Genomic DNA, 16580 nt, shown 5'->3' with positions numbered 1-16580 from the left:
GTGAAGCGGCAACTCCATTCGAGGATGACGGAAATGGACTTACACTTGCTTTATCCACTTCCTACTTCGCCCTAGAAGAGGATCCCACTTCCATTCTCTTGCAAGCGCAACGAGCACGGACACGGGACAGCAACAATAACACTCACCTCACCCTCTCTCCCACAAAAGATGGCACCCGGCGTGAGCCTGGATGACCGGAGTGCCTGGGACGACAGTGCCCTAATCAACTCCTGGGAAGAAGCCGTCGCCGAATACGATGTAAGCCTTAAACTCTCCGAGTCCTCGTAATTTCACTCGGAAGCTGATGCGGCACAGAAATACCACAGCATTCAACGGTCAGGCAAGCGGCTAGAAGATGTTCTGAGTCAAGAAGAATTGAAGCAGTTGCGAGAGTAAGCATTCCTCCGTTGCGTCTGGAACGAGGCCTAACCTTCCCAGGGAGCATGGGAATCTGATTGAAGAAGTAGAAACCAGATCCAATGCTGCCGATCCAAACAGGCCGGCGGGTCAGGAGAACGACGAATGGCCTCAGGAAGAGACCAATGGCGACGGGGGCATTGGTGAGACCCAGTCTCATGCAGAGGTATGATTTGACATTCTTGACAGCAGCTGGTTGCTGTGCCGAACCCCCCCTGACTTGTGATAGGAACGAACCGCTTCCGGGGACCAAGAACACGCAAGAACATCAGAAACGACCCGGCCGCATGACGGTCCTCTTGCCGCGTCGATGCCACAGGCTGTGCTCGGAACAGGTAAGTGTCCGGCTTGTCACTCACCCGCTCACACGCCTAGAAGCCGACAAGAAACATTTCTAACTTCTTGACAGTCCAGGACGAGAACCTGAGGAACCTGATGATGTCCTGGTACTATGCGGGCTACTACACGGGCTTGGTCGCTGGGCAGCAACAAGCTGCTTCAAACAACGCCACATCAAACGAACAGAAGTGATGTAAGGAGGCTGGTGGAGGCTGTGAGGTCGAGGAAGTCGGCACGTTTGACAGACGCTAGCCGTTCCGCACGAGGGCCTCGTCGTACAAGAATGGCGAAGAGCGACAGAATAGGCCAATCAGGGGCGGGAGGACTTCGCTTGGGTGCGTCTTCCTGGCGCACGGCGAACAGCTCGTGCCTCACGACTCCGGAACTTCAGGCTGCGAAATTCTCTGTACCTCAGTTTTTCATGCATCGGAGCCTCCTCTTGCCTTTCCGTTCAGGCATCCCCTGCGGAAGCGCCCAGTTAAAGAAGCTTGGTAAAGCTTGGTCTTCCTATTTTGGCCCGCCCGGGGCCGAAGCGAGACAAATCTGCGACACCAACGACACAACCTCGAACTCACCTCTCACACTTCAGGCGTCAAACTATAACGCCACGCCCGCCATGCCTGCTTGCCTCAGTAAAATCGACTCATTTTTGCAGGTGGCTTCCTGAATTCTCGGGTACCTGCCAAGCCGAGGGGCTGCGATGTTTCGTCCTGTGTCCAGCTGCCCTGCTGGCCCCGACTCCCAATTTCATGCGTGGATTTAAGCATCAACATGTCCCGGACCGTCCTCTTTTTCTGCCCTCCATTCTCCCCTTAACTGTGTCGGACCCGTGCCAAACCATTCCATTCCCTTCCTTTCTGGTTTTTGCTTCATCTCTTTCTATCTGAGCCGGCCCTCATAGTGAGCCTTTCGATCATTTGTTCTCACCACCCAGTTTATTATATTAGCTTGCAGTGCAGGCGCAACGTTCTTTCGACCTTTTACGACACCACAACTTAGTCATAATGAAGTACTTCTCTGCGCTACCGCTGGCTGCGAGCCTCGCCGCTGCCCAGATGTCCGTCATGAGCCTCGCACCAGAAGCGCCAAGCGGACAGATGACACACACTGTAAGTCTCCCCGTTCGTATCCTCGTCAGGAGCCACCATCTGACGATTGGCAGGTCGTGGTCGGTGGATTGAAACCCGTCGCAACCGGAATGGCAGCAGTATTAGGATACTCGCCCGAGTCAATCACCGCAAACGTGGGCGACATGGTCATGTTCGTCTTCATGCAGAAGAACCACACCGCCACGCAATCGACATTCGACAACCCTTGCAAGAAGATGGATGGAGGAATGGACTCGGGCTTCATGCCCAACCCCGAGGGCAAGGCCGGAGTTACGTGGAACATGACCGTTGAGACCACGGACCCGCTCTGTAAGTTAATCAGCCATCTCCATCACGGGTTTGTACCTAATGCGACGCAGGGTTCTACTGCAAACAGCAAAACGGCGTCCACTGCGGCAAGGGAATGGTCATGTCCATAAACGCGCCCACGACCGGAGATAAGACCATGGCCAACTTCAAGCAGCTCGCCATTCAGAAGAACGGAACCGAGCAAGCGCCGCTCACCACCGCCGGCATCCAGAATGTCCAGCCCGGTGCCCAGGCCGCGCCCAGCACCGTCACCGTTCAGGCCGGAGGCGCCGCTGCTACGGGCACTGGCGCTGCTGCCGTGGGAACAGCAACCGTGGCCGCTGGAACCGGAATCGATGGCGCAGGCAACACGTGCGCATGCTCGTGCCTCTGTGGCGTGAACTCGTTCCCCGCCGCCGCCGCCGTCAACAACTTCGGTGGATTCGCTGGAATGATCAACTAAGGAACACGGGGTGGGATTGTTGCGCAAGGGGAATTGGGGCGGAAGATAGTAATAGCTTCCGAGCGGTCGACGGTTTCGGGGGTGGGGATTCAGTTCTTATGACGGGTTTGATGGCTCCTGGGTGGCATATCAACCCTTATACCATTTTGCTGTTTTCTAGGGGACACAGGGCGTTCGCATTATACCGTAATCCATCCATCTCCGCCGACATGATGCGGCGTGAGTGTGTGGTGGCATGTAAAACTTAAGCATTAGAATGTTTGAATGAAGACTCTCCGAGAGATCAAACTTCAGCTATGACTCCTCACTTGAAGATGAATCGTGCAATCTAGAAGGCGCAGTGGGCAGCATACATCACGGCAATCAAGTTAACATCGGTGTATTGGGAGAAAGTAAGCAAAGCCCCAAACTACTCCTCAGCTCTATCAGCCCCACCATGCGGAAGTCCTGTATCGCAAAGTCGGCGCCTCAATAAACCACGCTCGCCACCATCGTGCACTCGGAATCGGGAAATCGCTCGAGCGCGAGCCTTTATTTCTTCTTGCCAGCTTCGGCCTTCTTCGCATCGGCTTTTCTCGTACAACCACGTGTCAGCGCATACATCAACATCCAGCCGTACATTTATGCATTTATCCCAGTCAAGGGAAGATCTGCATCCGCTCCAGGGACGTAGAAAATGGAATCCTGAGGACTTACCAGCAGCCTGTTTGGCGCGCATAATGGCCGCAGTGTCCTCCTTGGCTTTGGCGAATTCGGTGCCGGACAACTGCACGGGGGGTTAGAAGTTTGCCAGCCACCGACTGCGCGGCTCGGGTGGTGGATTGCCGATACGTACGCTGTTCTTATTTTTCTGGAAAGCGCTCAGTCAGCGAATCACTCAGTGATATCAATGATGAAGAAGTCGGGTACGGGGGCGTGGCGGTAGGGATCAGCGACAGCGGTGAAAAGCGGACGCGACGTACCTTGCCAGCTTGCTCCTTGAGGTTCTTTTCGCGGGCTTTTTCGCGCTGGTTGCCGCGAGCCATGGTTTCTTGGTGTGCGCAGTAGGTACCGACGGCGAGCCTGAAGGGTTCTTGTACGAGTTTGGGGAAGAAAAGCGCTTGCGGAATCGTTGGCGTGAGGTTGAAGTTGAGGTTCTGGATGTAAGCGCGGTGGTCACGATAAAAATAGGGCCGCCCGTTTGGCTGGAAGGCTAGAAGCGGCGCTAGAGGGTTCCATGTGGCACGCGCCACGTGAACGCAGAACTTCACGGAGGCGATGCGCGGAGGCTTGGTGAGTCTTCAAAGATCGTCTTGTGTTCTTTCATGATTGTTTTCATAAGGATAAGACGGTAGGTATGGTACAAAGCGATCATGTGAAGGTAAAAGCCCTACTCATCTTCAAGGCTACGCCCTTACGTACTTCGAATACACTCACAGTCACAACCGGCGGACTCGCATAGCCCTTCTAACCGACTCTTCAATCGCCCTCACAGCGCAACTATGCCGACATAAGAGATTCTACGTGGTTCCTGATCAACGCAACCTACCTAGGTATCCAAGCGCGGCAATCATATCCATACAGAAACATCTCGCAAGTTTGTCTGCAAAGTGAGCGCGATGACCGTCTGCTGCTTCTAAACCAATGTAATCTCAATCCATCGCTTGTCGAATTCTCGGTGAAAAGGTCCCAGCATGTGCTGAAATTTCCACGCCGTAGTCGAGACCGGCAACCTGCTCTGCTTACATAGAATACTTCGGCTAACAGTCGTGCCGCTCTAACTCCCCTGCTCTGCGGAGCTAACAACACCCTCCACCTCATCGCCGACCGTCCCTGTATAGAGTCGTGAAACTCTCGCGGTGGAGAGCAAATGGACTGCGGCACGTACATGGTCGAATTTCAAAAGGGGACCTAGGAGGGGCTCGAATTCAAAGTCGATGCGAGCTTGATCCGAAATCCAGCCAGCACCAATGCAGCTGTTTTGGGACTGGGCGTAGGTCCACCCCCAGCAAACGCCACCTACAAGCCTGCGAAACACCGCTCTGAAAACCACTCCGAGACCGAAGAGAAGGATGTCTACCGTGGTGTTTGTGATACCGGATCTGGATGTATACTTAAAGCCGGTTGAAGAGGCCGCGTACTGAATGGATGGGATAGAACAAGGACTGTTCAAGACGAGCGTGGGGGCATCCAAAGGATCATCTTGAAGAAACAGCGAAGACACGGCAGGAATGAGGCTGGCGAGGTGGGTTGAGGGCCCAAGACAAGAGGGTCTGGCGTATCTGAAGCCCAACTAAGGCATCGCTTACTTTAATATTTCCAATTGCCGGCTTCGACTGACGATAGTATTGGGTGGATAGATATTGCGCTACTTCCAGTACCCGAGACAGCACGGAATGCGGGGTTGTACCTGCATACTTGTCCACTGTCAGCACGTCTTCCTCCCACGTCAGGGCCTCTACGGTTTCTCATTCGCAGATCGCCTGCAAGGCTGAGGAGTATACCGTACCACAAAGCACATGATGCAGAAGTCCTGCATCGGTGGCTATCTCCGCACTGAGATGTGCTGTCCCGCTCTGATTGGAACGAGGGGGTGGAAGTAGCATTCCCGAATATGGCATTTCTGATAAGAATCTTGGAAGATGAGGGATTTCAAACGCTGGGGAAAGTGGTCTGGATGTTCCAACGCTGAAGGTAAGAGCCATCCTCATTGCTGTGAGAGTTAGTCATACGTGAAGCGAATCAATGGCTTCTCTGTACTCGAGTCTCTGACGTGGACGAAGCAGTATCAGAATCTGCGGTGGCCTTCTCCGGGGCCGCAAGTCCGTTGCGGAATGATACGGCTGCACAATCCGTACGTGCCCTATTGCAGTTCACCAAAGCGCATGCGATTAGCACGCTGTTGGAGGCCTTGTGCTAGAGAGGGCCAGAGACTCGGAGGGAGAGGTGGAAATGATGTCGAGGCTTGGAGGATCCCGCGCTTAGTAAGGCCCGTTAGCGCCATGGCGGTGACACCACCACAAGCTCTGTGCTCCCGTTCTTTCCACCACCTCCGCCAGCTCTCGAGCGCTCCATCTTCGCGTCGCCGTGACGGGTCAGACGGTTGCACCCGCGACAATTAGCAGCAACGATTGAAGGATCGGCGAATTCTTGCCGCCCGCTTGATCTGGAGCCGTCGCCTGTTTTGGAATCTGAAACACTCCCGCGAGCGGTGTGGGCCAATCAGTACGCGACAGCCACGCGACGACCAAACCCGCCTCACAATGGCAGATGCCCAACTTCATGGGTCGTCGATATTGGCCTACGAATACTGCCTGGCGAGAGGGCCGGTCCACTCATCGAAGCCCGCCCAGCTCAGCTCGCTATCGATATCGCTAGACCCCGAGGGGGAAATCCCGCGTTTCACTCCATTCGGTACTACAGTCTGCAGCAGCAGATGTGGTGCAATTTGGGCCACTCAATTTCGCCGTGGTGAAGGATGCCAGCGCGACGGGCCCTTATTTCAAGCTATTGTGACCTTCCCGACAATGGTACCCGGCTAGGCCTGGGCATGGCGAGAGATTTCCTCTTCCTCGACTCATCTCCCGTCCTCTTTTCCTATTCTCCATCGTTCTTCCTATTGTCCATCTTTTCGTCTATTGATACTATTGTCGAGCGAGGAGACTTGCTGCCCCGCGGCGTGGGGTTCTCCCTTCTTCAACCCTCCATCCTTTTCTTCCTACCTCTGCTCTTGATACTCAACGCTCGACGCGCTCTTGACTGCCGGCCAGCTCACCTACCAAATTCTACCAGCTCCTTCAGCAATCCTACTTCCACTCAACATCTCAGAAATGGCCCTCCTTTCGGTCCACCAACTGGCCGGTCCAGGCTACATAATCCTCAATGTCATGCGCGCTCTGAACATCATCACCCTCTCGTCCGTCGTCGCAAGCAGCATCGTCATGCTGGTGAAGACGTTCATCGTGTCCAAGGTACATGTGGCGAGCGTTCCAAACGAGGGCAGAAGCTTACATCCCTCAGTTCTTCTTCTTTGATGCAACAAGCCACGTCGTTACCGGCCTCGTTGGCAGTAGGTACTCCCTAAGCGAGGAAACATTTCTCGAAACATCTAACAAATCACAGTGTTCCTCGTCGTTTCTGAATGCTCGCTCTTCCGCGGCTACTTTGCGCGAAACTGGCCCCTGCTCAGCCCCAGTCATGGCTTCGTCGCTTTGGGATGCGCCATGATGGTGCTTGGTCTAAACATGCTCGGCAACATGAACAAGGAGGCTACCAGCCAGGAGTCGCTGGGCATGCCATTTTGGCGATTGCTTGTTGCTTCAGGCATTCTGGCTATCGTCATTGGCTTCTTCAACGTTGTTGCTGTAAGCCGTCCATCACAAATATTCAGCTCAATATCCTAACCATTGCTCAGAGCTTCGTCTTTCGCGACAGGAAGCGTCACATCACCGCGCGCAACGTTCGCTCTAAAGGTGCCATCAGCCTCGCCGAAAGATACGATATTGAATGCGACCCCAAGCACAAAGCCTTCACCATCAACACCCACTACACCGGCTCCACGTCCCGAACCGGCAGCCCAATGCGAATGGGTACGCCGCCTGTCGACATGGGCTCCCCACAACACACTGTCTCCCCAACCAAAGGGAACCGCTTCTCGCAATTTGACTTCAGCCCTCTGCGAGCGCTCCGCAACGCGCGGCAGTCCGTCCTGCCGTCCTATCACAGCACTTCACCGACAAAGAAGAGATCATCGTCGATCTACTCACGGTCAACATCCGGCCACACGAAGCGCAGCTTTTGGCTAAAGCGACGAGACAGCGACGTCCCGCATGTGCCGGAGATCTCGGCGCCGTTGAACGTGAACCCGCAGTTTGCGCATCTCGTGAAGCCGAATCTGGCACATCACCCGAGCCAACGAAGACCCGAAGCGGACATCACGGACAAGATCTAGGCGGGCGTCACGGATGAGAGAGAAAGATGAGGAGACATGTATACCACGTACCATGATGATACCACTTTCCTTTTGTTTAACTTATTCATTCTTCCGGCATAAGCTGCAGCGTCCCGCGACCTCAGAATGTCAATCCAGTCCCTGGGAATAAGGCGATCAGATATAGGGTTATATTTGGCGCCACGGAAAATCTGGGAATACTCTCGTGTTGGTGGTTTGTGTGCTTACCAGACGAGACTGATTGATCTTTTGTTACGGGTTCCGATACCATCGCAATGAACATATCAATACCTTCTTCTTTGGCTTGATCTTGCTATGATATACCTAGGTAACTTTATACGTGAACAGGGCTTCGATGTTTGTAAGATACCAATTCTAGCCGTGCCCGTCACGTGCACCTGCCAAACGGACGCCAAGCATCAATTGATCGTCCCACCTCAACGTTCAACTTTGCGCACGGCAAACAATTGCGCTTCGCAACCTCCTTGCAACAATGCCTCCTCCACGACTGTTATCCCCTCTTCTGCGCCCTCGCACTCAGCCCTCTTTCCAATGCCTCCGAAAAGGATACCCACTCCGCCCTGCTTCTACCTCGACCGTACAACCCTCCGCACCAACCGTGCCCTGGAAAACTCCGCATAGCATAACATCATGGCCCCCAGAGCCACTTATTCCTCCTCCGAAAGAAGGCGAGATCCTGCTAGAGAGACGGCCGAACCGGGATCTACCACCGTACGTCGATGCACACCCCCGTAGACGCCGTCAATAGCTTGTCACGTTGCTAACAATTGCCCACAAGCATGCCACCTCTAATCCCTAAACAAGTCCGCAACACGCTCCCCATCTTCATCGTCTCCATGGCCGCCGCCATCTTCGCCTTCTTCAACTACCAGAAGCAAGAATCCTCCGTCGTGACATCCACGCTCTACGCTCTACGCACGAACCCCGCCGTGCGCGCCGAGCTCGGCGACGAGATATACTTCGCTTCCAAATACCCGTGGATTAAGGGCGAGATAAATCAAGTGCACGGGAGGATTGATATCAAGTTTTGGGTCAAGGGGACGAAGAGGCAAGGGGAGGTCAGACTAAGGTGTAAGAGGAGAGGCAGGGGAGGGTATTTTGTGACCCAGGAGTGGAGTTTGACGTTGGAGAATGGGACGTTGATGCAGCTATATGATCCGGAGGGGAATGCGGTGGATCCGTTTCAGGATCCGTTGGGGGAGTGAGAGCAGGAGCGGAATGAGTCAGCTTGGAAGAAGCGTGTATGATATGGTGACTGGTTTGGAAAGGAGCTGGATTCAGTAAGGAATCGAAGCATCCTGTGAACAGAGGAGCAGATCCCTCATGTTAGATGGACGGCCCGCGCTCTGGGTGACTTGTATAACATGTATCTACACTTGTACACTGAGGTCGAGCAGAGCTTATCTAAGTGAAAATGCTGTGATGGGGTACTGATTATGGGTTCGGGGAGCATTCGGCAAGGAACAGCAATCCAAGCCTCGGGCAAGTCCTCTAGGTTATTCGGTAGGTCCTCATGTCTCCTCTCACATCTCGCATGTCGATCCCCGCTCCGATCGCGCCTCCAACGTACGCATGTTGCACAACCTCGTCTCTTCCTCGATAGCTTCTTGCGTGAACCCTTGGATGATATCTGCGGTCGCCGAAAGGGTGAGAGATAGCTCCTAGGGCCCCTGTCCGTGGCTCTCTCTGGTTGAACTCTCATTCCTTCTCTACTTTCGGTCACACCCGAAGTTTACGCTCGTCAATTTGTCTTTGTCAATCTCCCCCGCCTCCTCGCTATGAAGTACGCGCCGGAGTTCGCAGCCGTATCCAAAAACCCTATTATCAAGATCGCTCCTGGGAAGAGAAAGAAGGAGTTCGAGTTGGAGTGATGGGCAGGTAGCATAATTAACACCTCAATTGGCTAAGGAGACATAGTTTATTGCCGAAGCGGGCGTGAAATGTAGGATTCAGGGCGGTGGCGGAAAAGCGTAAGGCGTTTAATAGGTAAAAAAAGAGTCATATCAAATGCTTTAGCCATATTAGCATTGCCAACTACAGATCAGCTGTGCAGAACTTCTAAGAATCATAATTCGCCGCTCTTGATTTCGATCCCACAGAGCCTTAGCTCATCTTAACCAGGCCTCAACACCACATCCCCTATACAAACAACCACGTTCTTAAAAAACCTCCTCCACTCCAATGGATCCCCACTAGCCTTCACAAACCTCACCTCGCTCATGGCCTGGCCATCAAACCACGCCCTCTCGACCAGAATATGTCCATTCAGTCCTTGCCTCCGCCCATCCGCCATTTTGACTCTCACGCTTGCCTCCCCGCTCCTCTCCCACTCTGCTGTCTGCTCTTCTGTGAACGGCGGCGCTGGAACACCTAAGCGGTGCAGAGCTTCGGCCAGCAAAGGGACAAGCAGCCCAATAGAGAGCGGCGAGATGAAGCGCGCGAGCGAGTAGCTTGGCACAATGTCTTTGAATTTCCGGGCTTGCTGGGTGAGCGAGAGCGGCACAGAAGGCGTGGGTGTGAATTGTGTCATGCTGGGGTCTTGGGAGAGGATATCCTGCGTGCTGGATGGCAGTTGGGAGAGGAAAGGAGTAGAGGTTATCTTCTGCGTTTGGTATACTGGACGCTGATTATCGCCTGCGGGTTGGGAGGCAGAGATGCCGTCATGGCTAGCGAGCCTAGGTGGTCGTTCCCAGTCGAAGGGTGTTTCGGCAACTGGGGTTTCTGGTTGTGTAGAGGAGAGTAGGTTGATGTTCGCGGGGTTTGCTCTGGAGCGGTGAGGTGCAGACTCAATGTCCATGGCGTCTAGGTCTTGGGAGGCGCCGCGCTGTGATAGTCTCGGACCGCTGTCGAAGTTTATCCTCAGCGAAGAAAGCATCTGGGTGGCTAGACCGACAGGGTTCGCGTTTCGCCCGGAGGGTGAGAGGAACTGGTTCTTCTTCGTGAACCACGGATGTGTTCTTATTCCGTCGAGGGTGAAGCGTGAGGCTGGATCGAGTTTGAGCATGCCGCGAAGCAAGGATACTATTTCCGGTGGCAGCTTCTGCCAGAGTTCGTCGGTGGTACGCCCGTCCGTTTCGACATACTCCTTGAACTCCTCGCTGCGCATCGTAGGTTCATCCCAAGGCGTATTACCGACCAAGAGCACGAAGAGGACCACACCGCAGCTCCAGACATCGCAAATATTGGCCGCGTAGCCCACGTCCAGGATATCCGCTCTCTTGCTCCTCCGTCCACTGACAATCTCCGGAGCAATGTAGGGTGGGGATCCGCAAACCGTGTTGCATAATCTCAACTGCCCATCCTTCTTGAACAGTGCCGCGAGGCCGAAATCCGCAAGCTTCAAGTCTCCCTCTCCGCTTAAGAGCACATTCTCCGGTTTGATGTCCCGATGCGCAATGCCCTTCGAATGCATGAAGCCGACCGCACTGATCAGCTGCGTGAAGTAGAAGTGCGCAATGTCTTCTCCGACGCCCTCGTCGGCCTCGATCTTATCGAACAAGTCACCGCCGTCGGCGAGCTCCATAGCGATCCATGTCCACAGCGCGTCTTCGCCGGATCCCAGGCAGTGTATTATGTGCTGGTGTTTCCCGAGGTGTTGATGCAGTGCGATCTCCATCTTGATCTGCTTCGGCGAGAGGCGCCCTTGCTTGAACGCATGTTCCTTGTTGATGAACTTGATGGCGATGACGGGTTTTGGGGCGTTTTGGGGACATGCTTTGCGGATTCTGGTGGGTATGTTAGCATATTGCTTGCCCGGTGGTGGGAAGGCTTAATATACGAAGCATATGCGCCCTGGCCTATCGTCTTGCTGATGAGGCGGAATGGTAGGTTAGTTGGCAGTGGAGCGAGTTGGCTCTAGACACATCATCAGCTTAGCTCGTATACTAACAGTACGCCGGCTTCCAGTACGAGCTCTAATTCTGAACCACCGCATCTCGAGTGGAGCGTTTGCCATCGCACTGTAAGCCAAATCATGCCTCCGAGGAAGTATCACTCACACCAGGCGGCGCGGGCGCCATGTCGGTGATTGCCGCACGGAGGGCCCTTTTCCGTGTTAAACAGCGGAACGATTTGCGAGTCCGTACGACCAGTTGAGTCCACTCAGGGCTGCGAGTTGATATGTTGCGTTGCTGCCTGGCGGCCGGCTCGTCGTCAGAATAACCTCTGTCGCTTCCAAAAACACGCGGGCGAACCACGCGACGCCGTCGGGGACTCGGCAACACTATCGATAACGTGCTCGACGATCGCCTGATCACATGATCGTCCCCGGCCACTCGGCCAACCTTCCCTCTTCACAACCTCCGTCTCCGGCCTTCTGTCCGCCGTCCAATGAAGTTAAAGTTGTACGAGGCGCGTCCATATCGGTCGGCCGAAATCGGCAAGCATTCGCCCTTCTTTGCTGTCTCATCTAGACAGGATGTTCCCACCACGGGTGCAGCTTGTAGAACCGGAAATGCATTCGCTGCCATCGGTCGACGGGAAATCCGAGTGCAAGGAACCGAAAGGATTTCGTTCGAGTGGTTTCGCGGCATTCCATGCCACGAGGTCGCCGATTCAAAAAGCCTAGGTATACTGAAGGGGCATCCTTACTTACACCGGTCATGAGGACCGCTCACCCATACCATGCATCCGGTGGGTATCCACATTGCACTCCACACAAAAGACAGCCAAGCCACCCTCCAGGACCAGGTCCACCGCTGCGACGTAGAAAAACTCGGCATGTCCACGATTCTGGGATGAGAGATCCTTGAGCAACTGGAACGGTGTAAATCCCTCCGAAGTAAGTTTACAGGCACCAATGATGATAGGAACGTAACGTTGCATCCCGGTATCCCAAAGGAGTGGGCGTTGTATACGCGTTCTTCCCACCCTCTACCAACTTCCCCCTTACTGCGTCGAGACGCTCGTTTACTCATCACTTGTAGATCACTCTAGGAAAGTCACTCAGCAGCCATCCCATGTAGTGCCGTACCCGTCTCCGCGCCTTGTCTTGTCCTTAGATCTAACTCCGCAACACCTCCCAAATCCGCCTCCGGCTCCCCGTTAGCTTCCGCTTTCCCACACACCATTTACGTATCTCAAGCTTCGCTCGGCGCATCTATTACAGCGAAGGCAGGATCTTCAAACATCAAGTCTGCGCTGAGACTGCCGGAATCCACCGCGCAAATCACACACGGCGGAGCTGCTCGCCTGTGTTTGGCTGCCACAAAAAAGGTCCCACGCTTTGCAGAGCGTAGTGCGCAGGCCGTCAGGCCGCTTTGCAGATCAAGGGTTCACGCATTGCATTGCATTCGGCGCCGCTTCATTTTGAGAATTGTCCGCCAGTGGGCCACGGCGGCGGAGGTACTTGTTCCTATTGGCTTGCACAAGCCACCGGGAGAACGAGGAAGGTGAAATGCTCCAGGGCACAGTGTAGGTTTGGCTATGTAGGGGAAAAGTAGCGAAGCCGCCCAACGAATGTGGCCCCTCGGTCCATAGGCTAAGTCATGCAAAGGCCATCAAAGGGGACAAAAGTGTAGGACGACGCATCCATCTATTCAACGAGGAGTATCATCCTCTCTCGATTAAACTACAAGTTCGCTACCAATAATGCTATCATACCCCTAATCAACACGCTGGCAAGGTCTTCTGAATCGTCTAACCAGAAGTCGATGTACAAAAACCCTGGGGTCGTGGTACCCTTTCTGCCGCCGCCTCTATAGAAGCACAGGCCAAGACGAACGTGTAGTAGAGCAATGAAAGAATCCAACTCCAGGACCCAACAACCGCTTCGTTTCGATATTTGGAAACCGAAAATCAGGCGTTCAAAGTCGTGCTATCCGGTATCGCCAAGAGAGGGAGAGGCGAGAGAATATGGTGGCGGGTGGTAAAAATCAAAACCCGCAAGAAGCCACCCTGATGCTAATGTGTTTTGTCCATCCGAAACGCCGATGTCTAAAAGGTAGTAATGAGGATATGCAAGGAATGAAGAAGGGGAATAATGCTCAAAACCCGCCCAAGGTACGTGGACAAATGATTGTTATCCAACGGAAAACATGACGGAGTGCGTCGCCGTCTATGATCGAGACGAGTTAGGTGTCTGGGCGGCGTACGCGGCAGCGGCGGCAGCATCGAGGCCCCGTAGCTGAGGACCGTACTTTGGGTGCTTGATGAATTTTGGTACAGAGTCCTATTGCAGGGTGAGCAAGGCACTTCGAGTGGAGGGACTAGAGCATGCTTACGCTTGACATCAATTTGAAAATTGAGTTCTGTGCCTTCTCAAACAGAGACGCGACCTCGACGAGGCTCTGCATCATCGCATTGTCGTCACCAACGGCACGGGTCATGCGTGTAGCAAGCTGTGTGCGGAGAGCATGGTCAATGTTGAGCTCGTTCGGCGAGCCGGGTGCCAAGAATGCGTTATACAAGCCTGATAGTTATGAGCACGAAAGATGAAAGCTTAGGAATACATCAGCTTACCATAAGCCGCAGCAAGCGTCTCGCGAATGGTTTCGATCTTGTTGTCTCCGCTGGCGTTAACCGCAGCCCGATATTGAGTGTTAAACTCCTGCACTTCCAGGTAGAACGAGAGGTTCTCTTCGCACATGGTGTCCTTGAGGAACTCGCGGTACAGCAGGCGCCACGATGGGTTACGGATGATGACGTTGGTGCGGTTACTGTTCGAATCGCGCGCAGCTCCGTCGCGGGCCTTTACTGCTGTCGCGTCCGCGGCTATTGATGCATCGTCGGGAAGAGTCCATCCTGCAACGCGTTCACCATGTTGCGTGATATAATATTGTACCTGCTTAAGAGGCTGGAACTTATCGGACGGCCCGCGCGAATCCACTGGTGCAATGAGACCTAGTTGGAGGAACATAGATCCTATCTCGACGGCCTCCCGACGGTCAACCATCGTGGAGCAGTCCATGAGCCACTCGGCAGCATTTCTGCCGTTGAAAGTGTACTCATACGGACGGCTAGATGTCGGCTTGTGTTTTATGGTCCGAACGCCAATATCGCACTTAGAGAACTCATGGATCGAGTCCGAATCTGACTGAGCCTCGTTTGCAGTAGCGCCGACGAAACGGCGGAAGATGATTTCAACAGTCTGTTCATCGTTGTGCAGTTTATCGGTTTCTGTGTTGCGCTCGAGAATAACGAGCTGGTGAGGGTTACGGGTGGACTCTATCACAGCCTTCACGTGGGTAGACTGGATGCCGTTGCGGGAGCAGAAACGCTCAAGAATATGAATGCCTTTTGGCGTGAGCTGCCAGACGGAGCTTTTGTTCTGGAAGTCCGTCTTGCCCTCGACAGACTCTATGAATTTGGCCTCGAGAAATTTCGTGCATACTGACCGAGCCATCTCTTTCGCCATGGAAAACGTCGTGGTCGTGGTCGTAGTGACGACACGTGAGGAGTCCTTCGGATCCGGCATGCGGTTGGATTGGGAGAACTTCAGGGACCCCAGGTTTGTGATAGCTTCGTCCGAAGTAAAGGTGAAATCGATCATCCTAAACCTCACACGATGGGGAGTGAGCGGTAGGGAAACCATCAGGGTGGAGAACAAGTCTTTGAAATCCTGTAGCTCCAGGGGTTAGCGTATGAACCATATATGATCAAGTAAAGTTGGATATAGCAGAAGCCGACGACGATGGTTTTTGAGTTCACACGGAGGGAGATCAATTCCGTAGATGGTCATCTTGAACAGCTTCATAAAGGGTTCGCCTGCGATCCGCACGTGATAAGGCCTCCCACCCAGGTCGACGCTTTCTCGTGAGGACATCGTAGGAGACGCAAACCATGGTCGCGCGCCCGAGAATGGAACATGCCAGGACCCATGCGTGAGCGGTCCAGAGAATTGCGAGCTCTGAGCAATATCTGGAATGAGGCTGTTTCGCAGAAGCCGGCCCACGTCCAGCCTCATGTTTCCGGCGGTGGTAGACTCCCGGGATGCTAGTAGGAATTGAAACCCCATGGGACAAAGGAAATCTCGGACGACTTACCCTCGTGAACGGCCGCTCATCGTCCGTCATGCGGAGGAGCCGTGAAGATGTCTGATGCATCTTCTTGTCGTGGGGTTTTGCTGCCTTGAAGGAAACGCTGGGCTGCCGGCTCTTGTCCAGCTTGCTGCCTGCCACCTCGCTGTCGGAGATAGTGTTGGGTGTAGAGGCTGCGGAGACTGCAGGCTCGTGGGAGTCGTTTGCGGAGGGCGAGGCGCTGTCAGCGGCGTCGCGGCTCTCCGACCTGAGGCTAGCGTTTACGGAGGGTTCGCGGAGGAGGGGTTCGTCGGATTGGCGGTCAATTCTGCCACGGGAGGACGAGGACGAAGCACGCGGGGCGCCGGTGGTGAGGAAGGGCGAGTCGGGGAGCGGAGCGGAGACGCTGTTGCCTCGTAGATGGCCCGGAGCCTCGCGACTTCCCTTCCGCAGCAGAGGAAAGCGGGACGTCAGGGTGGAGCGGCGCGAGAACGACGTGGTGGGCTTTTGGGCGGGTGCGGCTGCGGCTGCCTTTGTCGAGCCGGCCTGGGCAGCAGCGGCTCCGTCAGACGAGGTGAGCGCTCCTGAAGCGGCGCGCTGGTGAGGCTGCTGCGGTGGCGGGCGCTGGGCCTGCTGTTTCGGTGCGTCAGTGAGGAGCTGGTAGGCGGCGGACGGGTACGAGGCAGAGGCAGAAACAGTCAAGGGGAGGAACGGGGTGGAATAGGGCATCTGGCCGGCGCAGGCAGGAGGGTCGGAGAAGAAGTCGCAGACGAACGAGGGAGCGAGCGAGTGGGTACGGGCTAACAAGGGTGCGCATCGACGGTCAGAGAGGAGGTCTGTGTGGTGGGCGAGCATGCCCAGCAGCGGCCACACAGCGACACAGCGCACGCCTAAGACCTGACGACGCCGGCGCAGGGCTAAAGCAGCTGGGCGATGACAAAGGGCAATAACGATCCGGCCTTTTGCAGGGAGTGTCGCATGGCGGCATGGCTTGCAAGGGAATAAGACGCTTGGCCTCGCGAGCCCACGCGACGCATCCCTGCTCGAGCTTGTGCCGC

The 16580-nt window shown here is 54.7% G+C and overlaps 7 protein-coding genes across 7 annotated transcripts; 4 read left to right on the top strand and 3 right to left on the bottom strand.

The window, feature by feature from the left end:
* Positions 1–168: 168 nt before the first annotated feature.
* BU26DRAFT_526988 (uncharacterized protein) lies at positions 169–948 on the top strand (the record flags this gene model as incomplete). Its single annotated transcript, XM_033830740.1, has 5 exons — positions 169–258; positions 316–392; positions 439–583; positions 647–752; positions 827–948. 5 exons carry the CDS (start codon positions 169–171, stop codon positions 946–948), a joined length of 540 nt encoding a protein of 179 aa, XP_033691664.1.
* An 812-nt stretch (positions 949–1760) lies between these two features.
* Positions 1761–2616, top strand: BU26DRAFT_526987 (uncharacterized protein; the record flags this gene model as incomplete). Its single annotated transcript, XM_033830739.1, has 3 exons — positions 1761–1865; positions 1919–2174; positions 2225–2616. 3 exons carry the CDS (start codon positions 1761–1763, stop codon positions 2614–2616), a joined length of 753 nt encoding a protein of 250 aa, XP_033691663.1.
* A 498-nt stretch (positions 2617–3114) lies between these two features.
* On the bottom strand, positions 3115–3650 carry BU26DRAFT_513463 (uncharacterized protein). Its single transcript, XM_033827628.1, has 2 exons — positions 3452–3650; positions 3115–3382 (listed from the first exon to the last, which is right to left on the bottom strand). The coding sequence occupies exon 1, from the start codon at positions 3639–3641 to the stop codon at positions 3459–3461; it is 183 nt and encodes a 60-aa protein (XP_033691662.1). The 5' UTR covers positions 3642–3650; the 3' UTR covers positions 3115–3382; positions 3452–3458.
* Positions 3651–6100: 2450 nt separating this feature from the next.
* Positions 6101–7607, top strand: BU26DRAFT_27133 (uncharacterized protein). Its single transcript, XM_033821382.1, has 4 exons — positions 6101–6566; positions 6616–6664; positions 6718–6959; positions 7010–7607. Exons 1-4 carry the CDS (start codon positions 6426–6428, stop codon positions 7544–7546), a joined length of 969 nt encoding a protein of 322 aa, XP_033691661.1. The 5' UTR covers positions 6101–6425; the 3' UTR covers positions 7547–7607.
* Positions 7608–8003: 396 nt separating this feature from the next.
* Positions 8004–9049, top strand: BU26DRAFT_545937 (DUF1783-domain-containing protein). Its single transcript, XM_033831807.1, has 2 exons — positions 8004–8278; positions 8346–9049. The coding sequence occupies exons 1-2, from the start codon at positions 8040–8042 to the stop codon at positions 8770–8772; spliced, it is 666 nt and encodes a 221-aa protein (XP_033691660.1). The 5' UTR covers positions 8004–8039; the 3' UTR covers positions 8773–9049.
* A 576-nt stretch (positions 9050–9625) lies between these two features.
* Positions 9626–11797, bottom strand: BU26DRAFT_473061 (serine/threonine-protein kinase-like protein chk1). The gene is made up of 3 exons (XM_033825455.1): positions 11566–11797; positions 11346–11422; positions 9626–11292 (listed from the first exon to the last, which is right to left on the bottom strand). Exons 1-3 carry the CDS (start codon positions 11584–11586, stop codon positions 9681–9683), a joined length of 1710 nt encoding a protein of 569 aa, XP_033691659.1. The 5' UTR covers positions 11587–11797; the 3' UTR covers positions 9626–9680.
* Positions 11798–13622: 1825 nt separating this feature from the next.
* On the bottom strand, positions 13623–16251 carry BU26DRAFT_413936 (RGS-domain-containing protein; the record flags this gene model as incomplete). The annotated part of the gene is made up of 5 exons (XM_033823040.1): positions 13623–13736; positions 13789–13976; positions 14027–15125; positions 15550–15612; positions 15727–16251. The coding sequence occupies 5 exons, from the start codon at positions 16249–16251 to the stop codon at positions 13623–13625; spliced, it is 1989 nt and encodes a 662-aa protein (XP_033691658.1).
* Positions 16252–16580: the final 329 nt, after the last annotated feature.

This window comes from Trematosphaeria pertusa (genome assembly GCF_010094035.1).
Source record: "Trematosphaeria pertusa strain CBS 122368 unplaced genomic scaffold BU26scaffold_1, whole genome shotgun sequence".
Lineage (NCBI taxonomy): Eukaryota > Fungi > Ascomycota > Dothideomycetes > Pleosporales > Trematosphaeriaceae > Trematosphaeria > Trematosphaeria pertusa.
Note: the sequence above shows the minus strand (reverse complement) of the source record. Positions and strands in the feature narration are given on the sequence as shown.

What these genes read in the sequence shown, in the direction of transcription:
- BU26DRAFT_513463 (XM_033827628.1), bottom strand. Translation starts at nt 3,641, where the DNA reads ATGGCTCGCGGCAACCAGCGCGAAAAAGCCCGCGAAAAGAACCTCAAG.
- BU26DRAFT_27133 (XM_033821382.1), top strand. Translation starts at nt 6,426, where the DNA reads ATGGCCCTCCTTTCGGTCCACCAACTGGCCGGTCCAGGCTACATAATC. An exon ending in CGTTACCGGCCTCGTTGGCA is followed by an intron (nt 6,665 to 6,717) that starts GTAGGTACTCCC and finishes AACAAATCACAG; the next exon opens with TGTTCCTCGTCGTTTCTGAA. An exon ending in GCTTCTTCAACGTTGTTGCT is followed by an intron (nt 6,960 to 7,009) that starts GTAAGCCGTCCA and finishes ACCATTGCTCAG; the next exon opens with AGCTTCGTCTTTCGCGACAG.
- BU26DRAFT_545937 (XM_033831807.1), top strand. Translation starts at nt 8,040, where the DNA reads ATGCCTCCTCCACGACTGTTATCCCCTCTTCTGCGCCCTCGCACTCAG. An exon ending in CCGAACCGGGATCTACCACC is followed by an intron (nt 8,279 to 8,345) that starts GTACGTCGATGC and finishes ATTGCCCACAAG; the next exon opens with CATGCCACCTCTAATCCCTA.
- BU26DRAFT_473061 (XM_033825455.1), bottom strand. Translation starts at nt 11,586, where the DNA reads ATGGCGCCCGCGCCGCCTGGT. An exon ending in TGGCGCCCGCGCCGCCTGGT is followed by an intron (nt 11,423 to 11,565) that starts GTGAGTGATACT and finishes TGATGTGTCTAG; the next exon opens with AGCCAACTCGCTCCACTGCC. An exon ending in GGCCAGGGCGCATATGCTTC is followed by an intron (nt 11,293 to 11,345) that starts GTATATTAAGCC and finishes CATACCCACCAG; the next exon opens with AATCCGCAAAGCATGTCCCC.